At 44.2% G+C, this 23,296-nt stretch overlaps 1 protein-coding gene across 1 annotated transcript in view; it reads right to left on the minus strand.

Annotated features, from left to right (window-relative positions):
• The window catches only part of FOCAD (focadhesin), a 1,219,893-nt gene that overhangs the window by 133,226 nt on the left and 1,063,371 nt on the right, over positions 1–23,296 (minus strand). Inside the window, exon 40 of the mRNA XM_086961452.1 lies at positions 3,380–3,640. Coding sequence (XP_086817578.1) covers positions 3,380–3,640 — 261 coding nt within the window. The remainder of the gene's footprint in view (positions 1–3,379; positions 3,641–23,296) is intronic.

Raw genomic sequence — 23,296 nt, forward strand, 5'->3', positions numbered from 1 at the left:
AACCCAATAGGTCTGTTGGCTTTGCCACAGTCTTTTGGGGATGCTGCATCTTTTATCTAGGCAGGCTCCATTATGCATATGCTCCTGCTAAATGACACAGAACTTTTTCTTATCAGAAAATGTAAAAAAAAAATGAAAATGAAGTGGCGCCAAAAAGTGTTTTCTTTTTAAAAGGATAATGGGCATGTGGGAAAACGGAGGAGTGGGTTGAGGGAAGAAACGAGGAGCGGTGGGGAAAGAGAAAAGTAATGCATGAGTGAAAGCAACAGTGGGGTGGAAGAAAAGCACACCAGCTGAACGAATCTCCTGTACAGGATACACCTGAGGGTGACAGCAGCAAGACCCCATATTAATTCCCCATAGTGAATACACTTAAGACAGAAAAGATGGGAAACATTATTTTAACATACCACTAATATCAGACTGGCAACTCTACAGGATCATGTTCTTTAAAATATGTTTTTATCTGAGATTACTCAACTACACCAATTGAAATAATGATGGGACCAAGGTTTAGAATGACAATGGAAATTCAAAATTCTCTAACCAGAATCTTAATGCCAACAGTTCTCTGAATTGGTCAATCCAAACCCTATGTGTCAAATCTCCAGTTGGTACAACAGCGGTCTGTCAGAGGAACATCACGTACAACTATTTCAATTAATTACAAGTGATACCCAACTTAGCATTGGTGATAATGGAAATCACAGGGGCCATGACCATATCGAACATTTGTTGCAAAATGAAGATTTTGGTTCTGTCAATGAGAAACCCTGCTAAAAACTGAGTAACAATGCAAAAACATGAATCTGAAAACATGCCATCAATTACAGGACAGACAAGGATCAGAAGGCAGTCCATTTTTAGGTCTCTTCTAGGCAGCGCATGTGCTGTCTTCGAGACATGTCGTATTTAATCTATGGGCTTTAAACACACCCAGTGCTGTCCATCAGTTCTTCTTCTGCCTTTACAAATTCCTCTGTTTTCGATGGTCAATAGTATACGTTTGTTCCCCCTTTGGGCTGTTTTGTTCCGCCTTGGAGACTGCCCCTGCTACACGAATCATTTCACTATGGGCCATATGTTTTGCTTCAATGTACTACTGTGTATGTACACTTTCTCCTGGCTATTGCTCCCAGTTCACTTAATCTCTCATGCTGGTCCAACAGCACCACCTCCCACCCCTCGCAGCTTGTTTTTATTCGAAACAGCTGCTCTTCGCTCTCTCTCCGGGGCTACAGCTGCCTCCTACTTTCCCTACACCCTCCCCCACCCCCATTGGTGATTCCATGATGACGTGACGAGAATGTTGGAAATGTATTTTTTTCAACTCTATTCCTGTTATAGGCGTGAATTTTTTTTAATGCACGTGCCCGCCTGTTACATGTTGCTTAAGAACAGTGGGGTGCCGGCCACTGGCATGCATTGCACTAGCTGTAAACTACAGGTTGAACAGCATCGACATTTCAAATAAAAACAGAACTTTTCCATTTAAAAAGGAAGGTGTGTGTGTGCGGTTTGACGTCCTCTTTGCTTGGAACACAACATGTTTCCCGTGTTCATTCTGCAGGGTCTGGGATGTGGAAACTGCTCGCCGAGCTGGGGTGGACTTTCAAAGCATCCCCTCAGCTGGGCACTAAGGCTCTCTGGGACTCCCAGCCTCTGTCACAGGTATTGATAGAAGCAAAAAGTGTGCGTGTGGGATAACACAACATTTGAAGTATGGGTAAAGGGGCACCAGTGGCCATCTCAAAGCTCTGATGATCACAATACACACGTTTGTTCATTAACTGAGCTGATTCTCTTAGTTATAGCATGAGTTTTAATAAAAAATCACATCTAACACTTTAGTAAGATTCCTCATCGATGTGTCGCTAATTTCATCAGTCCAGCAGCGGAGGAAAGGTTACGTTCATCTAGGAATAGGAGATTAGGACGCTATACTGTGCTGCAACAACAGTCTCTGCAAACAGCGCATTAAACCAGCGAGCGGCCTCTCCTTTCATCTCCACTCAAAGGACATGTGAGTTCCCACAACTTAAATCTATATAAAACAATTGATATTTGAAGAAATACATTAATTTACGTGACTTAATCTTTTCGATGTATTCTCTGTGAAAAATCACTATAGGGTGGGCCTCTGGGTGCTTAGTCACTCAGTGAAGTTAATAAATATGTTTATTTTATCCACCTAAGATGGATACAAAGCTGGTTTAATGCTCTGCAAAGTAAAACTTCATTGACAAAGCGGAGATGAAAGGGGAGGTCGCTTGCTGGTTTCTCTCATTCAACCATTCTTGAGTTCCATCCCCCCACCGGGCCTCCCTTCCCTCTCTGTTTGTTTTTCTTCTTTTCTGCTCGACCCCCCCCCCCCCCCCCCCCGGCCCTGCTGTTGCATGAGCTGGGACCTTCCAGGCTCTCACTGCTATTGTGTTTTGCACACCACGCACTGGGTTAAAGTGAACTTTGGTGCAGTGTTACGGCAACCTGTGACCACCCACCTCCATAATTTACTTTCATGCCACCTGATTACTTCATTTAAAACGAATTGTTCCATGTTTTCCCCCCATTACAGCAAACTATATTGAACATCTGGCTACAATGTGAATGCAGCCCATTATAAAGAGAGAGGCCCAGGGAAATTAATTTTCTGACACAGAGTTTATCATTATTATATCATAAACAACTCCGGGTGTGGTGGGCTGACTAACTCCATTGCTGTCTCTGAAGACGAGCGTCCAAACGCCATGAGCATAGGAACAGCTGCCTATGCTTTCACTACACCTTGTCACATGCTATAACTCTCTCTGCCCCCCACCTCCCTCTCAGCCCTTTCATCTTTATCACATCCCTTCAACTCAGCTCTTAGCGCCTACACATTCCAAAAAGACAGTGGAGCGCTTACATAGCCTTAAAAGGCATTTAATATTTACAGTTTAATATCTACAAAGTATGCACACAATATTCAGGTAAGTGCTCGCCTGTGTGGGCTCTTCCTATTGTCTCATGCAATGGTGTAATTGCAGTGCTGGAGGGGCACTTTACATGTGCACAAATTACGTCATTCCGCTTTCTTTTAAAGTACTACTCACACCACCCCCGCTTTCCACTGTTTCCTCTCCATCCTCTTTCCTTCCTATCTCTTTAGATAGATAAAATCATGATCACTCCACCCTACTTTACGTAATTTGTAGAGAAAACACCAGCTAACATATCGAGAAAAGTCGAGAAGCAATTGTCTAAATATTGTGCTATTGGAAATATGGTACTTAATAATTTAAACAACTTCGACAGGAGAAGGATCCTACTGCGAAGCATGGCAATCAAACATAGCAAAGGAGAAACAAATTGCCAAGAAACTGATTGCATGTTTGTTTACCTGAATTTTATTTGGCAGAACTGTAAAAATCTTCTCAGCTGTCTTGCATAAGATGCTCCAGCAGTACTGAGGTGGACTAGGAAGCTTCATAGCCTGGACAAGACCGTCCACAATGCTCAAACAGAGCTCCTGGTTCTTCAGCCTACTTTCGGGATCAAAATGCTGTATCATAAAAGCCTCTGCAAAGGTCTGGAGCTTGTCTTCTGATACATGCTTCATCCAGAGTGGCAATGAACTAAAAAGATGTTTTCTGATTTTCATCTAGTTGAGAAAAAAAAGTCATTGAAAGAACATTAATCAAGTACAGCTTGTGGCATCCTAAACCTCAAGACACTATAACTGTCCATCGCAACCCAACTCACACAACAACTTTATTCAACTAATGAGGTTGTTTCTATCTATTTTATTTGAAGTTTTTAAATATTGCTTATGAGCCTTTCAGCCAGTTTGATATGCTCGCAGGACTGATCATAAAGTGGAAGCACACACAAAAGGGACATAACGCACAAAAAGGTTTGTCATATATCAGACCAGAACATCAAAAACAGTAACAAGCTTTATTTCAAGACAGACAAGAGTATATACATACGGGAAGAGCCTCATTCCCAATAACGTCTCCAACTGTCACCACCGAATGCCTAAGGGCCTAATATTCTAAAGACATACCAAGAGAGGGAAGGAGGATGGAAAAGAGGGAGCAGGGGAAAAGGTAAAGGAAAATTGCTATACAGTACAATCATAATTTAGTATATGAAGGTTTGAACATAAGTAAATACAACATATCCTTCCCTTTTGAGAAAATGGAAAAGAGAAAAAAAAATAGCATAATTCCTGCAGAATCCTTACCGAAGCAGTTCTAAATCTCCAGCAGAAGACTTTACCTTTTGTAAATTGGAAACATCAGATGATTCATAATTTAAAGAAAAAAGTTCCACAGCGGATCTTGCAGCCAGCACCTCTATTTTCCGATGTCCCTCTAATATCCAATTTGATGTTGTGCTGATAACCTCCAGGACCTGCTGCGGTTTGGTCCTACTGGAAATCCAGACAAAGACTTAGGAAACAGAACAGAGGCAGCACCAAAGATGAAGTAGCCAGGACCATGTAGTATCAAAAATAAATTCTTTTATTTTCTCATTTATAGGACAGCCAACGCGTTTCGCTCCCCAACCATGGGAGCTTCGTCAGGGCAAGGGTGTTGGTCAGAACTTGAAGCGACGAAAATGACGTCAATGGAATCGTTTGATCCAAACAGTACAGATGCCTATGTCAAACTTTCGATATCCGGATACTATTTTAGCCACGTCAAGGGTTTATACTTAAAAGACACAATACGTCCAAGAAGTTCCAAAGATTAGTGTAAAATTTCTGGTATCCAAAGAACAGTAAATGTGCAGACCATAATAAGCTGCCACCAAAATTGCTGAAGAGCCTCCTTTCAGAGCGGTGTCCCCATGACGGATTCAATCGACTGGATCCGTTTGATACTACATGGTCCTGGCTACTTCATCTTTGGTGCTGCCTCTGTTCTGTTTCCTGATTCATAATTTACTTGTGGTTCAACTGTTGCTTCAGAGTAGTCATTCAAATCATGTGTCCTTACCAATGAGAGACTGCTCTGACCTAGGCTCACTAACCTCCACAGAATTCTTATCACCCTCACATATAAAATCACTTATAGTGTCATAGTTAATGTTCTCAAAATCCACATAATCCCATCAATTGTTAAGGGGTTTGTACATTTTGAGCATTCTTCCTCAACGTAACCAGGGATTCTGATTCTCACCAATGCACCTACTCTGCATTCATGGGGCTTGAAAGCATGCTTTATATCAAATCCTGTCTTATCAATTCTTAGACCTCAATTGATAAGATTTAACTCTATCAGAAATTCTCTGACAGTTAACAATACAATTGTTTTTTTACCTTGAGGAAAAATTTATTTCTGAGATATGAAGGAAAAATGCCAGACAAAGGTAGCCTTCCTTTCAACAAGAGGAAAGGACTTTCACCCGTCACTGAGTTAGGTGAAATCCTGGAGGATCACAACCTCTCTTGTACAGTTAGGATTACAGGTTTGTGTTTGGACGTGGCCAGATGAAGGTATCTTTAAAATAGCGATTGAAGCGTTCAACTTGGCGGTTACATTGTGAATCATACAAAAAATAAGTAACTTCTGAGATTTTGTGTGCTTATAAAAACTCCATCTCACATGATCTCAACTGTACACCATTAATTGACACACAAACGCAACTGGCAGGATGTTTAGGTCACTGAACAGGATGCATAGGTGGGGTGCAACACTTGCAGCATTTGGTACTTGTCATACAATCTCCACAGTTCCTGACATAATGCTTTGTGTCAGCCTCCATGTGTGGCCACCACATATTTGACCTGATAACATTTTTCAAAGAAGGAAGCCCCATGTGGCCACTGGCCTTGATTACTAACTTGTAAAATCAAAGCCCACACAGATTCAGGCAAAACACATTTATCTTTGGGGAGAACCACCTGATTTCTAAGCACTGTGGTGAAAAGTGTGTTAAGAGGGGCTAGGTTTTTAGGGCCCTCCTTCGTTACAATACTGCATGACAAGTTTTACAGATTAATCCCGATCATTTGATGAGATCCAAACAACTTCGGTCATTTTGTGTTCCACCTCAGCACACACCTCATGAAAGTTTGCAACCATATCCACTTACTCATCATGCTCAATTTGGTTCTCACGACTTGCACAAGGTGAAAGAGACAGGGAATCTGCAGTGCACACACAGCGCAATCATATCTGTTGTCTTCAAAGCTCCCCTGAGCACAAAATATATATCAAGGGATTATGATCTGGTTGCAATGTTAATTTTCTACTAAATATCTGGAAAGGTTAATCGCCCTGACGCAAGAAGTTCTATCTCTAATGCCTGGATTGCGTGTTCAGCCTCATTCAGTGTCCTTGAGTCATATGTCACCATCCAGCTGTCATTACTCGCAGCTTTTTGGGAGGGGGCAGCACCAAATCCGTATGCACTGGCACCCATTGTAATTATACATCTTTTAGCCAGAAAGAAGGGTTTTAATGTAGGCGCAGATACAATCTGTTCTTTGACCCTTTCAAGGGCAGTTTGTTGGTCGACGCCCCATTGGTACTGTGCCCCTTTTTCGTAGAAGCTTTCTTATAAGTTCCATAAGAGTTGCAAAATTCTGAACAAACTTGTTCTTTGGTGGTGGGACTTCCCCTATAGCATTCACTGTGCAATGTTTTGCAAAGACACCACTAGTGGATATGGAATGCCCCAGATAGTCAACCTTCGCATTGCACAGAATGTATTTCACCAGTAAAAAAAAACATTCTTTTTCTAATCGGACACACATTTCCTTTCATATTCCACCTGGTTCTTGGTAAAAATCAAAATGTCATCCTGGAACCATTTTACTGTGCCATCCAGGAACTCTACTAAACATAAGGCATACATTCACTGTTTGCGCCATGGCGCACCTTCAAACAGGTGTGCCGGGTGCAAAAAGGGAAAGTGTGCCCTAATACATGAATGCGCTGCGCCCAGGCCAGCCACAAAGTCGTGCTGCATGGGAACAGTGCATTCAAGTGAAGGACAGAGCGCTTTTGAAGCGGCAGCTCCGTGTTTCACTGTGCAGGAAGCAACTCACCTGCACTTTTAAGATGGGAGGGAGATCCCCTTGCAGGTGGGTGGAGTGAGTGACTGCACCTGTCTGCAAGTGGATGTCTGGAGGGGTCCATAGGACTTTCTTATCCCCCTCTAGAGGGCTGCCAACAGGGGCCACACTGACGTGCGCCACCTTTAAGGAAGTGCACTGTCAGTGCGCCTCCTGGCACCTTCTTTGCCTCTGTGCCCGCATCAAAAATATGGCGCGGGCACAGAGGCAAAGCGATTCACTCATTTGCATGGGACGTGCCCCCCCATGCAAATGAGGGAGCACCCACTGGTGATGGAGCTGACGCTATATGTGTCTCAGTGCTATCTGTATTACTGAAGGGGACGCACAAGTGTCTGCAGCCCTTTTACTAATACCAAAGTGACCAGGGGCGCGCAAAGTGAGCGCACAAGTCCGTTGCGCCCCCAGGACACTTTCCATATTACAGCCCCAGGTCTTTGCAATGTGATACAGTACCATAAAAAAAAAAGATATATGAAGGTCTGTAAAAATACATAAGTAAAGGTTCTACTAGCTTGTTCATGCTCCTCCCGTTTACTAAACTAGATTCAACAGTCTCATTAAAAATCTTGTAAAAATATTTAATGAAATCATGATGTGTACTAAAATCTACATTCACCTGCTTCTGCTACATTAAATGCGTGTTTACTTTATTCAACCACTTTTCCTATCTCGTCTTCATAATTGGTGGTGTTTTATGAGCTATTTATGGTACACACAGCGAAATCACAAACACCTTTAAAGTCTACTTTTACAAGTTAAGACTATGCAACTCCGTAACTGCAAACTTTATTGCTGTAGGCCCTTCCATGACAACAAAATGTCTACACTGTAAAAATACTTTATAAATATGGTCTGAAAACAAGTAACATAAAATTGACATGTAATTCCATAAATTTCTGCTGGTTTCTGTGCCGAAATATGGGCAACCATTTAGGATTAATTTCATTCCATTTAGTCTTGCAGATGTTTAATCGGGCAGACCAGAGGTAGGAATCCAGATGCCAGGTCAGTCTGTAAGTGGCACTGCGTCACTAGGACAAACTATTTGGTTTGAAATGGAGCAGCAGTCGTCTTTTTGCTAAGGGAGCTTGTCTTTGTGCAGAAAAGTGTACAATGGAGTATCTGTCTGAATAATAAATGTCGCAGGCTCATTTCAAGGTTGGTTATTAACACTGAATGGTCTCTTCAGATGAAGGGTATGCTTTGTGGTCAAGACCCTTGTTTTTGTAACATGAATTATCAGGGTCTTTTACCTTACAGTATTCAATGAAAACAGTGATTAGCTTCCACATAGATTGAGCCAATAGAGAGGGCAGCAAAACTGTGTTGTCTTCAAACGAGACTATAGGGGATCCTTGTATTGCAAAGCTTTGAAGTATCGAGATTGAGGCCTCCCAAATAGCCATAGGCATGATTTATGAATAGGCGGAACAATCTGCTAGCATGCATCGCTGACAGACACTAGGCGGGACTGGGATGCATACAATTCCTTTACCTTTGTGTTGAGGCTGTAGAAAGATTGGCCTGTATTGTAGTTAGCCTGGGGTTATCAATCCCCTGTTGAAGTGCAACCCATAATGTGTGTACCCTGGACAGGCCAAAGGCTAATTTAGGCTCTATAAACGTTAGGTGTAATGGCATTGCTTGATAAAACGTATTTCGGGCATATCAGGTTAAGTTTAGTGGCGTAATCGACCATTCCACATTTTTCCCTAAATTCTGCTTCTGCATCTGAGAATCAGTTCATTAGGTCCAGCCTTGCAGGTGGCTCACAAGTACTTGACTAAATGTGTTGACAACTACATCAAGAAGGGATATGGCTCTGTAAGGTAAAGGATCGCCTTTCTGTGCCGGGCACAATTTTAGATGTTTGCCACGAGCAAGGACTAAGGGCAGCCACAAGTGCTACATTAGTTTTTTTAGGATGGAGCCCCTACTTTGAGCTCCGCCTGGAACATGTTCACGGGTCATAACTAAGGTCAAGGCCTCAGTTTGGGTTCTGGCTCCACTTCAGGTCATAGGACTGTTGGTTAGATGTTCTTGCTACATGCCAGAGGATTGGTAGCTTGTGCTAGCATCTTAATGCATTCATGCTGATTAATTCATGTGGTATAATTGTTTTAAGTGGTTGACTTACTTCAATGACCCTATATGTACCTTTTTTGTATTCTTGAGAACTGCACAATACAAATTCAAATCCGCTTCCTAGGTTCCTTTAGCGGAATCAGGAGAGGTTTTAAACATGCTTTTATAAATCCATTCAACTAATTTTGAAACCTTCTTTGATTCCACTAAAGGAGCCTAGAAAGCACTTTGTGCACCAGGATCTTGGTTGACCACGCCCACCGGATAGGCCACGCCCCCTCCCTCGCCACTTGGTACAAAAGCGCGCTGAATCCTAGCGCTGCCCACTGTAACTGAGGAACCTCCTGAGGCTTGAGCCGGGAGTAGAGCGGAAACGCTATTCTTTTAAAAAACTGTAAATTGTGTGTGTTTTAAAAATCGCTGCACTCACCGTCTGAGCACCCAGCATTGCAACGAACCCCCGGAGGTCAGCTGAATAATACGCTGCCACCGGCGAGTGTTTGTTTACCTTACGCCATTACTAGGACACAGGCCACGCCCACCGGATAGGCCACGCCCCCTCCCTCAATCTGCCTCCTATAAATATGTGTTTATACAGGAAGCGCAGCGGACGAGCGCAGCGGGCGCTCCGAATGCGCGCCGAAGGCGCGCATAAGGCAAGCTCATCTGCGCTCGTCCGCGCCGAGTCCGGGCCAGGGGCCATACCCCTTACATCTCAGGCTAAACAGACCATAGCCTACAGCACAGACGCTCTTCACGGCTTGAGGCCCGTGGGACATGACTGTTTAAGGTACTGTCTTGATACAATGTCCCTTCCAGCCACTTGTCCAAAATGTAACGCCCCTCTCACCACATGGCAGAGCAAACCCTTAAAGCATGAATACTGCATGCTCCTTTTAAACTGTAGATCCCTTCCTAAACATAAGGTGGAAATATTCCTCCTACTGGAGGAACGCAGGCCGGACGCAGTGTTTCTTACGGAAACATGGTTAACGTCTGACTCCGACCCTGATCTGGTAGCATCCCTCCCCTCTGGTTATCAAATCACTCGTCAAGACCGCCCAGACGGCAGAGGGGGAGGACTAGCAATCATATTCAAAGATCAATATCGCTGCAGACTCTCCGTGGAAAATATCCCAGATTGTGAAAGCATAGCTTTCTCGCTGGAGCTTTCCCCCAACCACTGCTTCTCGGGCACCTTGATATATCGCCCACCTGGCCCCCCAAACAATTTTATACCTGCTTACCAGCTATAGTGGCGCCACGCATCAGCACTGCCGCCAACTTCACTGTGTTAGGCGACCTTAATTTACACTTTGATTCACCGTCGGATCCTACGGCTACTACTTTAGCCGACGACCTGGCCGCACTACAACTCACTCAACGAGTAAATACCTCAACACATGTGAAAGGACACCTCTTAGATCCAGTCTTTAGTAACTGCGTGGAGTTCGTAGTTGAGTCCCCACTCCCCCTCCCCTGGACTGACCATTTTTTGGTGCCCTTCACCTGGTCCACCCAGAAACCCATCCCGGTAACATTATGACAAGACATGCTAGATCCTGGGCACGGATACAAGTGGACGGATGGACAAATAAACTAATGGAAGAACTTCCCCCCTAATAACGAAGATCCTTGTCTGGCAAATCAGGAGTACGAAAATTGGATTCTGCACTCCCTCGAAACTATCCTCCCTCTTAAGAAATCTACGGTAAAACGCTCCCACAAAACAGCACCATGGTATTCAGAAGCCCTCAGGAACAAAAAGCGCCAATGCCGAAAAGTAGAAAGAAAATGGCGCTCAAACTATTCCACGGAGGAAAAAATTCGATATCGGGAAGAAATAAAAGCATATAAAGAGGAAATAAAAGCTGCTCAAACAGCATACTTCTCTGACAAGATCCTAGCTTCAAAATATAAATCCAGGGAAATCTTCCAAACCTTGCAAAAACGGACAAAACCACCTCCCCCCCCCCCCCCCCTAGTGTATATGAGGAAAAATCTGTCTCCCAATGCAACGACTTGGCGGAATTTTTCTCGGCCAAAGTAAATAAAATATACACTTCCTTCCCTCTCTGCACTACTTCTCCGATAGTTCAGGTTACCATCAGGGGGTCAGACCTTGGGCTAGTCTCCTCACCCACACTTGACCATTTTCCCTGCATGGATCTGGAAGTGGTAGAATCCATGGCTCGGAAAGTAAAATCCGGCTCCCCAACCGACCCGGCACCTCCAGAGGCCATGTTACTCGCATCTCAGACGGTCCTACCTATCATCAAGAACCTTCTGAATGCCTCCATTGCTTCTGGCATTGTCCCTCCTGCCTGGAAACAGGCAATGGTCCGAGCACTGATAAAAAAGCCAAACCTAGATCCATCGGACTTTGCCAACTATCGTCCGATCTCACTACTTCCCTGGGTGAGCAAAATCGCGGAGAAGTATATCAATCTCCAGCTGGTTAGCTTTCTGGAAAATAACCAGCTGTTGGACCCTACCCAGACAGGGTTCAGGCCTAAGCACGGAACAGAGTCCGCCCTCCTAATGGTCATCGAGGAGTCCAGGAAAATTCTTGATCAAGGAGGATCAGTGGCAATGATCCTCCTTGATCTCAGCGCGGCGTTCGACACAATCAGTCATAACACCTTACTGAACCGCCTTTCAAGCGTCGGCATTGTGGACAAGGCCTGGCTCTGGTTAAAATCCTTCCTAAGCAACAGGTCGTTCCAGGTGTTTGACGGACAGACAGTCTCCTCCAGCATACCCCTGAAGTGTGGAGTCCCCCAGGGCTCCTCTCTAAGCCCCGCGCTTTTTAATATCTACATGAGGCCACTGGCTGAGGTAGTTCGTCCGTATGGAGTTAAGATCATCTCCTATGCGGACGATACCCAGCTGATGGTCTCTCTAGCGCAGGAGGCTCAACATCCACTTTCAGGTGGACTAACAAAATGCTTGGAGGAGGTGAAGGCCTGGATGACTCTGTCATCACTAAAGCTCAACGGTGACAAAATGGAGCTTATGCTCCTGGGCCCGGCTGATCCGACCTTCTTCAATTCATTATGGCCCACCTGTCTAGGCCCCCCCCCCCCCGGCTCCGAAAGAAAACATCAAAAGCCTAGGGGTATAGCTGGACAGGAATCTCTCTCTTAACACTCAGGCCACAAAGCTTTCCGCCACCTGCTTTGGACTACTCAGGACATTGAAGAAAGTTCTTCCTCTGCTCCCAATGGAGGCAAAGCAAACAGCCATACAGGGCATAATACAGTCACGACTGGACTCTAACAACGCCCTCTATCTGGGTGCCCCAGAGTACACATTGAAGAGACTACAACTGGTACAAAACTGTGCTGCCCGTACCTTACTGCAAATCCCTCGCAGAACCCCAGTCAGTGAGGCACTGACCAGCCTTCACTGGCTTCCAGTACGCAAGAGGGTCACTTTCAAAGCAATGTGCATTGCCCACCAGGCCTTCTGGGACTCGGGCCCCAAATCACGCGTAGCCTAGTTAGTCAATATCGTCCAGGCAGAGACTTGCGCTCTAGCCAGGCTTTTATGGCAACAGTCCCCAGAATTAAAAGGACAAGATCAGGCGGAAGGATGTTCACCTTCAACGCCTCTAAGATCTGGAACTCCCTTCCTTTTCATCTGAGATCAAACCCTGACCTCGCCTCCTTCCGCAAACAATTAAAAACACATCTGTTCAAATCCCCTTAAACAATTCAGCCCCACCCCCCTCCTCCCAGTCTGCTATCCTCATTCATACTTCCATCTGGTTCCTCTAGCGCTTGGACGCCTCAGGGCAGCAATTCGCGCTCTAAAAATCCATTTTCATTTCATTTCATATAAAGGAGACCCCCTATAGAGGAAGCACAGATTTGGCTCCTTCATTGCTCCTTCAAGATAATCAAAGCGGATTAGAATTTTCCATCCGCACAGTAAGGTACGGAGTTTTTTCAGTAATTGACCTTTTCACCAACCATGATTACCCAAAGGCCATAGTGTTTGGACTCCACCTTGTGCATTCTTGTAAGCATTTGTTATTTCTCACAACGCAGGTAAAGAAGATAACACGCGGATTGCTTCTTTCTTGAGAAACTTGCACAGCAGGTGAGACTAATTCTGTATTGCTCACCGTGCACAACGGTGTTAGCTTATTTAAACACACTGACACTAAGTATACAATTTCCTTACCATGCAGGCTGTACACTATCGTGTTTCTAGTCCTGATGAAGACCCCATGGTGATGTTGCCTAACCACACTCGTTCTCTGGGGGTCGATACGTCAACGTGATATGAATAAGCGTACCACGCCCAAATAGACATGCTCATGATAGGATGAAAATCAAGTCTCTGTAGGGTCATCTATTGTATTTAGACACAAACGAAATTTCGTCATATATGTCTACTGTGTTGAATGTTTTTCATTGTCTATTGTGTTAGCACCTGTGTTATTTATGAGGCACATTTATATGTGTCACAAACATTGTTCACAGCCTGTATGTAGTCTGGTCCTTCGATGTGTTGGCAGATATGTTATATGACTTTCCAATATATCTACTATTCATATTTTTCAAGTAAACAGTGTTGTTGTCATTTGTAATGTTTGTCACTAGTGTGTTTTTACGTATCATTCATTGATAGTCCTAAAACTGTGTGGACATACTTTACTCATAGAAAGTAATTACTCCTTTCATTGCAAAACCTTTGTCTCTATGCTGCTGTAATTCCCCAGGTTCTGCATGTTACTGGGGCACCACATTACTATTAATGAACTCCTGCTCGGGTTGTCAACTACAGGATTTAAATGGAAAACTGTTGGCAAGTCATGGGGAGGGGCTGTAAAGTAGATGCAGTGGTGCGGTCTGGGTTACATTGAATTGACTGATACAAGCCTTGCTCCTGTCCACAGATTGCCCTGAACAATTCTTCGATGATCCTTACATTTGTGTGTTGCTGTTTGAGGTCAGTAGAGGAACACATTTTACTGAGCTGAACAGCAACATTCTTTCTGGTGGATACTCCATCTCACCACAAATTCTTCACTTTAGAGAACTCCCCAGATGTCAAACTGGATCAGGAAAGCTTTCATAGCAATGACCTTGTATACTGCTAGGTGGCAGTACGTCTCCGCAATGGGTCCATACCACCACAGAAGGAAAGAAAAAGAGCTGCATAGAAGCACCAATCCTGTATGCTGTAGTCAGTTTCTTGCTTATCTCCTTCTGTGCCCTCAGAACTGGAGCACGAACAGTTGGTGGTACCAGGACGCAGATTTCTAACTTGGGATCTTTTAGATTTTAAAAAGAGGCCATTTGAAAGAATTGGGAGGAAGGATAATAGTTAGGAATCTGCGGTTAGAGTATCCACCAGAAAGAGTGTTCCAGAAAGTAAGTAACTTTTGCTTGTGATGGATACCTTTAACTGCAGGTTCATTGCCTTAGAATATATTCCAGAACAGTATTATCTCAAGGTAGAGGGTCAGTGGAGTGGGCTCAAAAGTTCTGCTGGACAGAAAGGGAAAAATGCCCTTTTCTCCGGACCTGGCTGTCAGTCAAGACAGGAACGCTTGGTGAATTTGTGCACTGACATCATTGAAATAGCCTAGAAAATATGAAGAACAGGCACTTTACATGCCAACACACCAGTAGCAGCCTTGGCTCTGGTGGAATGAACTCTCAGATTTTCAAGAGGCTGCTTCTGGGCCAGAGTATAGCAAATCTAAATGCAGAGAAATGTCCAACTGAACAGGGTCCTCGTCTGCACCGCCTTCTCTACAAAAAGGGGATTGTCTTAGTTATGATAAATGTACAAGCTGCACATGTAGGAGTTGGTTGCACAGGTTCAGGTGAAAGACCCTTCCATGCTGCTGCTAAAGAAGATCCTCTTGAAGTGGAAGTCAGCTTTGAGGGCAGATGCTCATGCCCAGAAGTACTGGGTACCACATTTGCCTGACTCAATCTGCAGCCACTAGGATGACTTTGCCCCAGTCACTCCTGATCTATTTCAAGAATCTGGGCAGAAAGGCAGAGGCGGAAGGTGTACAGGGTCCCATGTTTCATTCCAGCTTGTAAGCATTTCCTAGTAAGTTTCTTTCCCAAACCTCAAACATGAAAAACATTTGACATTGCGCGTTTTCATCTGTGGCAAAAAGGACTCAACTGGGTTCTCCCCACAGCCGGATTATACCTATTTAACAGGGATCATTTGCAATTACCCAGTCATAGCCAGCTGAGCTTGTCCGCTATGGCATCAAAGGATACCACCAAGTGGATCACAATCGTGGAAATGCCCTGATGCTCCCACCAACTCTAGATGTGCAGAGGCTTTTGGCACAGGAACCCACTCTGCCCCGCAAGTAGCAGAACCACATGAAAGTGGTGTTGGCCGTGAGAACCTGCATTAGCCCTCGTTTGATGGATGGCAGGAGGGTCTTCAATGCCAGACAAAGTGCCTGCAACTCCAACTACTTGATAAGGTGCTGGGATACTGCCGGAGACCACAGTCCTTTGATTTTTACCTCCCCCAGATCATCTCACCAACCCAGCAGTGATGAATCAATTACCTCCAATAGCTCTGGGTGCTGAAGGGAGAGTGGCCTGCCTCTGGTTCAAATGCGGTGAAGCAGCCACCACTGCAGATTGTATGCAGTCCCCTCCAAAAATGAATGGCCTCTGATAAGTATCCTTGGTGTTGGGCCCATTCTAACTTCAGATTCCATTACAGAGCCCACATATGCCACATGGCAAAATCAACAAGGAGGATGCAGCAGGCTAAAAGGAAAAGAAGCCTCAGAGCTGCTCTCTCAGAGATCCAAGATAGAGGCTGAAATATCAGGATTACAGCCCTAATGAACAGAACTCACTGTAATAGAAGGAAGGCTCAGACCGCTACCATATCTAGGACAGTTACAATGAAAGAAAGACCCTACAAAGGAGTCAAATGCTACTTCGGTTCGGTGACTGTGAACTCCAATGATGTCAGGAGGTATGACTGACTGTGGCGAGCTATCATTAACAGCCGGTCATTGGGGGGGGGGGGGGGAAACTGGTAATCCCGACCTCCGAAGATGGTTGGCGGCACCACTATCCCTTTAGCGAACACTTGAGGGGCACTAGTGAGGCTGAGGAGGAGCACTACAAATTAAAAATGCTCCTGACCTACCTTGAACCACAGGTTACATCGGTGGGACTTCAGGACGGGTATATGAATTTACGCGTCCCGCAAGTGCAAAGACACCATCCAGTTGCTTGGATCTAGGGTAGACAGAATCTGGGCTAGCGTGCATATTTTGAACTTTCCCTCCTACAGGAAAGCATTCAGAGGAAAAAAAATAAAATGAACCGAAAGCCCTCACCCTTGTTCAGCACATGTAAATAGAGAGAGAAGCAACCATCCATTATTTCCAAGTCTAGAAATAATTTGATGGTTCCTTTGAAAAGTAAAACTCACACCTCTTACAACAGAATGGACAGGTGTTTCTCTGAGATCTGAGATTCGCTCTGATGTCGGGGGAAGAGATGCCAGAGCAGAAAGAAAGGTTGGGGCATAGCCATGCTGAACAACTTGAAGGACTCATCTGTCAAAAGTGATGGATCGCCATCCTAGGAGAAAATGCTGGATCCTACCTGCCACAGGATGGTTGTGTGCCACTAATGGCAAGCTGAACTGCCTTGGTAGCAGTTGCTGCAGGGGAAGAGCTGTAATGTCTTTATATGTCTACATGTTGCCTTTCAGATCCATGTCCCGGTCCTTGAAAAGAGTGGGGTGACTGTAGCCATGGGTGGGGAGACTGAAGTTACCTATATGCCAGCCCCTAGACTAGTCTCAGAATGTCCTAACTGGTGAAGAAACTGCTTGGCACAAGTCAAGTCATTCAGGGAGTGTGCTGTGGCTCTGCTGTCTATGAAATGTTGCAAAACAGAATCTGCTTTTTTTCTGAAACAGGCATGAGCCATCGAAAAACATATCCATGAGAGAGGCTTATAAGTATATAGAGAATACTGGAGGAGAGAATCTATGCATGCTGATGAAGCACCACGGTGGTGCCAACCGTTCAACCAAGGCAATCAGTAGAATCAAGACCAGCACGAACCACATGTTTGGCCGCATCGTGACCATCCTGAATGGTCTGAGGCAGTGTGTCCCAATGGTCTTCTGGAAGGCTTGCAAGATCTTCCTGGCAATGTCTCAGAGGGCAGGCACATATCAGCCTAATAAGCAGACTACTTTGGCCAATCTCACAGCTAGGCTGGTTAAAGAGAATGTGCGTTTCCAAGTTGCCTCAATCCCCTTTAACTCCCTATCTGGGGGAAATCATGGGGAATGAAATGGGGTTCACTTTGCTGGTTGAAGTATGAGCAATTATACTCTTTGGAGTAGGATCTTTAGTGAGGAAATCAGGGACATCCGCTGACAGTCTGTATACTCTAGCCACCTGCCTGCGTATCCACCAGTGGCAAGAAGAGGCCTTTGACCAGGTGCCCATTAAGATATCAGTGAGGGCCTCATTCAAATCTGGGAGATTTGCCTCGTGACTTCCAATGAGAGAGAGTCCTGAGGTCAGCTGGTCTGTAATATTCAAACCTACTAAAAGAAATGCCAGTCCTGGGCAGAGTATCCACGGCTCAAGCAGGCCAATTTTGGAGCACTCTTCTATTAAGGATTAGATACCCTGTCTTCAGACGCCTGCTTGCGCTAAACTCACCTCATTGTATTACAAGCTTTATGGAACAGCTTATATGTGTTGTATCTGAGAACTCTACACAAAGGAATCCCTCACAAATGGCAGGAGCAATCCTCAGAAGAACATGAGTTTCCACTATAAATATCATGATAACATGTAACTACTTGTGAAGCTGGATATCTTTTCCCTTAACATTCTTTAGATTTATATTTCCTTGAACAAACATTCTTGAGCGTTTATTGTAATGAGAAATTCAAATGACACACCAAAGAATTCGTACAATGCTGAAGCAGGTTCCTTGAGTCCCATAAAGTAGTTTATTGCCAAAATGGCCTCCTCAAATCAAATCAGAGCATTGGCAGCACCTTTCCCGAAAAGCTGCCAAATGCACACAACGGTGCTGGTTCCTTGTTGCCCACTCCCCAAAGATGAACACCTGGTCACTCCACTAGGCACAGGTTCCTGCATCACATCGCACAGGACGTGTATTTGTAAAGCGCACGTTCACCCAAGTGCATCTCAGCGGTGAATAACAGATGTTAATTGTTACTCAAATCAATGGTACTCATTTTATGGATCTCAGGTGGATGAAAGGCTGCATGGACCCGTCTGGATTTTAATTTGTGACCATGAGGTCAAACACAGTCCCCTACAGTGGGCGCATTAGTTCACTAATCCACCAGACTCAGTATGACACACGGTGATGCAATAGACCATCTTCCCCACTGCTCAAGCCTGTACCTTGCTATAGGTAATCAACAAGTTCTCTCCCCACTTCCAAACGAGGAATTCTGGGACTAAACCAGCTCCTCCCACTTCTTGTGTAAGCTAGCAGTTAAGGCAGAGTTCTTCAATCTGTGGGGCGCGACACCATCTCAGGGGGGGCGCGCACTCCACACTATGATCTTCCCTTTGTTGGTCTTTTACTGTCATGCATTGCAAGTCTTCACCCATTTCAAATGGGAACGATGTGCCCATGCTTTCATCATGTAAAGAGCAGAGTTAACTGTCCCAGGAGGGGGGCTAATTCTTAGAGCTGAAATGCTTCAGCGGCAGTGGGAGGCAGGGAGTCTCCTGCTATAAACAAAAGCAAAAAAAAAACACACAGTCCTGTTCCTTCACGTTTGATTTCATAGCAGAGGAGACTCCTTGCCTCCCACTGCAGCTGAAATGACTGTCTGTTCCTTGCTTTAAGTTTTAGCAGAGGAGACATCCTGCCTCCCATTGCAGCTGAAGCATTTCTACACTACACGTTTAACCCCGTCCTTGGAGGGTTAGCTCTTAGCAAAAGGAGACAAAGTTTCTTTTAAAGTTACACAGGCAGGCGCGCAACCCCCATAGGGCTTCAAGTTGCCAAAAGAAAAATACCAGCCAGCCATGTGTTGTTTAAACAGCCTGCAAATTGATTGTATTGACACTAAATATATTTATAAAGAAGTAGGCATACATTTGTAATGTGACTTTTCGGTCTTTGTTCCATTTTATTATCAGTCATGGATCATTCAGGCAGCCCTAGAACACAATTAAAAGTGTTTCTGTTTATATTTACTGATCAAGGTATGCACACACAAGTGCAGACAATACAGCTTTAGGTGACTGTTTATTTTTTTGTACTGCCTGGGACATCAAAATAATGAGCTGGCAACCCTAATCATAAAACTGGAAGTGTGTTGTAAGATCAGCACATTTATTTCCTCCACCCTGATCCCTGGTTAATGCCATAATAGCAATAGTTTAACATATCTGAAACCCTAGGCTGCCGTCAATAACCTGGTGAGTTACTTCAAGAGTCCTCGTTCCTCATTCTCGCCCTTCACTTTCATACTCACCCTGTACTCACAGCGATCACAATGCCCTCACACTGATCCCGATGCACTCATACCATTCACCAGCTTACCCTGTACTCAGTGATCACTCTGCACTCACAATGCACTTGCGCTGTTCACCCTGTACCTCACCCTGCAGTCACACAAGCACACTACTCACCCTGCACTCATGTGACACTTCACTCACCTGTCCCCCTTACTGCTCAATCTGCAATCTCACTCAAATAAGCCCATCACTAACCATCCATTCATTCGTCCCACTATGCACTTACATCCGCACCCAAATTCATATGGTCACCTCACTCACCCTGCAGTCACTCCTTTTACCCTACTCTCACACTTCTGCATGGCTCACCCTGCACTCACATGGGAACTCCTGCCACCCACACAGCCCAGAGGTTTAATGTGCCTGCTATAATGAACGTGTACCATACAGATCAAAGAACTGAGTGTGAGTAAACAAGAAGTAGTGCTATAAAAAATTAAATGTTTGCCAGAAAGGTGCTGTAGACAGATGAGGTGCATTGTTGGTGAGTGGTAGTGAGGAAATTTATGGATGAGGAGGAAATAGGGGAGGGGGCGCCAAAACAGACCATTCCACTTTGTGTGATCAGTGCTGAGGCCAGCCCTGGCTGGGAGTGTTCGCCCCCACTCGAAGTTTGGGTCTAGTTACGCCCCTGTACACAAGTATGAGCATGTCGTGCCCCATCTAGGTTTTCTTCCTAAATTACAAAAGGACACATTTATATGCACTCCAAACTAGCCGTTCAGGGGGCCACTTGATAGAGACATCTTTGTCTTTGCCCTGGTAGCCTGGAATAATTCCTAAACAGATTCTTTTAAATACCGCTTTGTTTCATTTCTTTTTAATGTGATTGATGTGAGAGAGTCTATTACTATTTGCAGAGAAATGTTTTTGTTTTATGCAACAACCATAAAAAAAGTTTATTTTAGATCAAAACGGGTCCTCACATATGAGAAATTGGAGGATATCACAGATATTATTCTCTGTAAAATGAGTGGGCTGCTACTTTGTTACAATAGTGAAAACACACATCACTATCTCTGAATATTAGAAGTAAACACTTTTAGAATGTCGACCATACCGCCTGTGCACCGTTAGTAGCTTGGCTAAAGAGGGTATTACAGAGCTGAAAGTGAATCGTTTAATCTCAAAGGTGTTCTGAACAGGGGCCCCCAAAATAGTATTGGCCCAGGGCACCCAAAATCCTTAACATGTACCTGCCACCACAAAAGTCTGTCAGACAACATTGCTGTGAAGTAAAATAGGCAACACATTTAATTTATTATCAGTTCTATTTTTTTTTAAACATAAACCCAACGTGTCCTAAACCCCCCACTGCTGCAGGCAAGCAACTTATCGTACCACTAAGGAAATCTCAATTAGGTGTTCGTTCAGCGCCCTCTCTGTGGACTTTCACCTTTGTCTTCGGATCCATAACTAGTTGGTGGGCAAGTATCCTATTATAATGCTGCTTAAAACGTTTGTTAATGGTTTCTAGATAAGAATTGGGTCTCGTGTACTAACTCTGAGCTAGGGAGTGCTCGAAAAATCTGATAACACAGTCTTACTTACAGTCACTGTTTTGGCTAAAAATGTCTGCAGAATATTCAGCTTTGAGAGAAACTGCTATCAAAACTCTCTTGCCTTTCAGCTCGTCCTATTTATGTGAGATTGGGTTCTCAGCACTAGCGGTATTAAAGACTAAGTTCGATCAAGACTGGATGTGGAGCACAACCTGAGGATGGCAGTAGCAAAAATCCATCCACAGATTGACCGTCTATGTGGCTAAAAGCCGGCACACCGGTCACATTTATGTTGGTGGTGTTATTATTAATCGATGTCATGTCAAAACAAAGCATCCTAGTAAAAACAATTTGTGTACATTTTATCTTGGAAAAGTGTGTTTTGAGCTGTGTAATAAGCCTCTGTCATTTCACCACACCCACTCACAAACCTGCAGTTTACAAAACACTCTTATTGTGTTGAACATTATTTATCGGATATGACCCGTGATATGCGCGTGGCGGTCGATTATGTAGTGTACTAGATTCTAGAAATTTCTGTCAGGTGGTGGGGGGGCCCAACATCTAAAAAAAATTGAGCTGGGGGCTCAACCTACAAAAGTTTGAAGACCTCTGAGCTAAGGTAATCTATGAGCCAACCAGTTCCTCCCATCCTAACACATAAATACAATTTCCGTTCTAGCGAACAGTGCTCCTCTGGTCTGTGTTCTTCTGACTGCCTCTCTGTTTCTCTCTACCCGGCTGTCTCACGCTATGTGTCTATCTCTCTGTCTCTTATTCGTCTACTGCTCGCGATCCACCCATATTAATTTCCACCTCCCACTTACTCTATTTGTTCAGTGTGCCTTCCGCCACTATCTTTAATGTCTCTGTAGTAACTAGGGTGACCAACCGTCCATAAATTTCATGGACTGCCCGTAATGTGGGCCTCTTGATCGTTGTTCGTAAGGGTTTCTTTCACGGACGCCTTTTGTCCGTAATTTCAGACATTGGCATGAGCTGCCCCCTGCAAGCAGCCTGTAACTCTCACTGCAGGGGGCAGCTCACACTCCTGCTGTGATCTGTGGCCTGCAGCAGCCCCTCCCCGCCCTGGCACAGACTGCTATTAGGCCCATTATCATTCTGTATGTTGACCTAATTATCGCATATAGAATGATAATGGGCCTCTCTGCCCAGTGACGGCATTTCAGATCAGGTGTCTTTTTTTTCAGTGGGGGAGAGGGGGCATGTAAGGTCTGAGAAGCCTTCAGCTTTGATCTTTTTCTTTGAATAGGCAAACGCAGGTGTTCCACTCAGCATAGGCAGTGAGTGCAATGTTCTAGCAACCTAAAATAAACTTGTTTTGACTTGTGCTTGTGTTGGTTGTCTACTGCACTTATGTACTACTACTGCGCGACTTCCTCTGATATGTATGCAAAACGTACCCTTTGTCCCGAATTTGAGTCCTGAATTCTGACCTTCTGTCCTGAATTTTGACCCGTAGTCCTGAATTTTTGCACTCACTGTCCTGAATATCAGAGCGAATCCGTGCAGCGCATTCACGTGGACTCGGACATGCATGCGAAATTTAGTCCCGGAGTTCTGAATAGTTGTGCTTTGATGCCATCTACTGGTAGATGCATGTATTTGTGTCGTCTTAAATTTAAAGCTTTTAAAAGGCGAGAAGCGCGACAAGCATATGTAAACTCTGGACAAACATAAAGGAAGACCCTATTTATATAGATACACTTACACATGTAGGTTTACTGCAAGTACATTTATCCTTATACTTTTGAGTAACTTTGCACTCGTAAATAAATGGTGAACAGACAAAAGTAGTAACGTTACTCAAAAGGGTCGACTGTTTACACGTAGCCGGAGATCTTTCTAAGGGAATGCATAAGGAAAACTTTAAAAGTTTATTATACTTAAGAGAAATTAGTTAAATATTTTCATTTAAATCCTAATGCAAATTAAATTAAAATATTTATTTCAAATTTAGTACAAAATAAAAGAGCCAGAGCATTATTTAATGTATTTTTTAAATCTATATTTATTTTGAAAATGTTAAATTAAAATCATTTTACTAAGATTTGAGTAAGACAATTT

This window comes from Lissotriton vulgaris, chromosome 3_1, assembly GCF_964263255.1.
Source record: "Lissotriton vulgaris chromosome 3_1, aLisVul1.2, whole genome shotgun sequence".
Lineage (NCBI taxonomy): Eukaryota > Metazoa > Chordata > Amphibia > Caudata > Salamandridae > Lissotriton > Lissotriton vulgaris.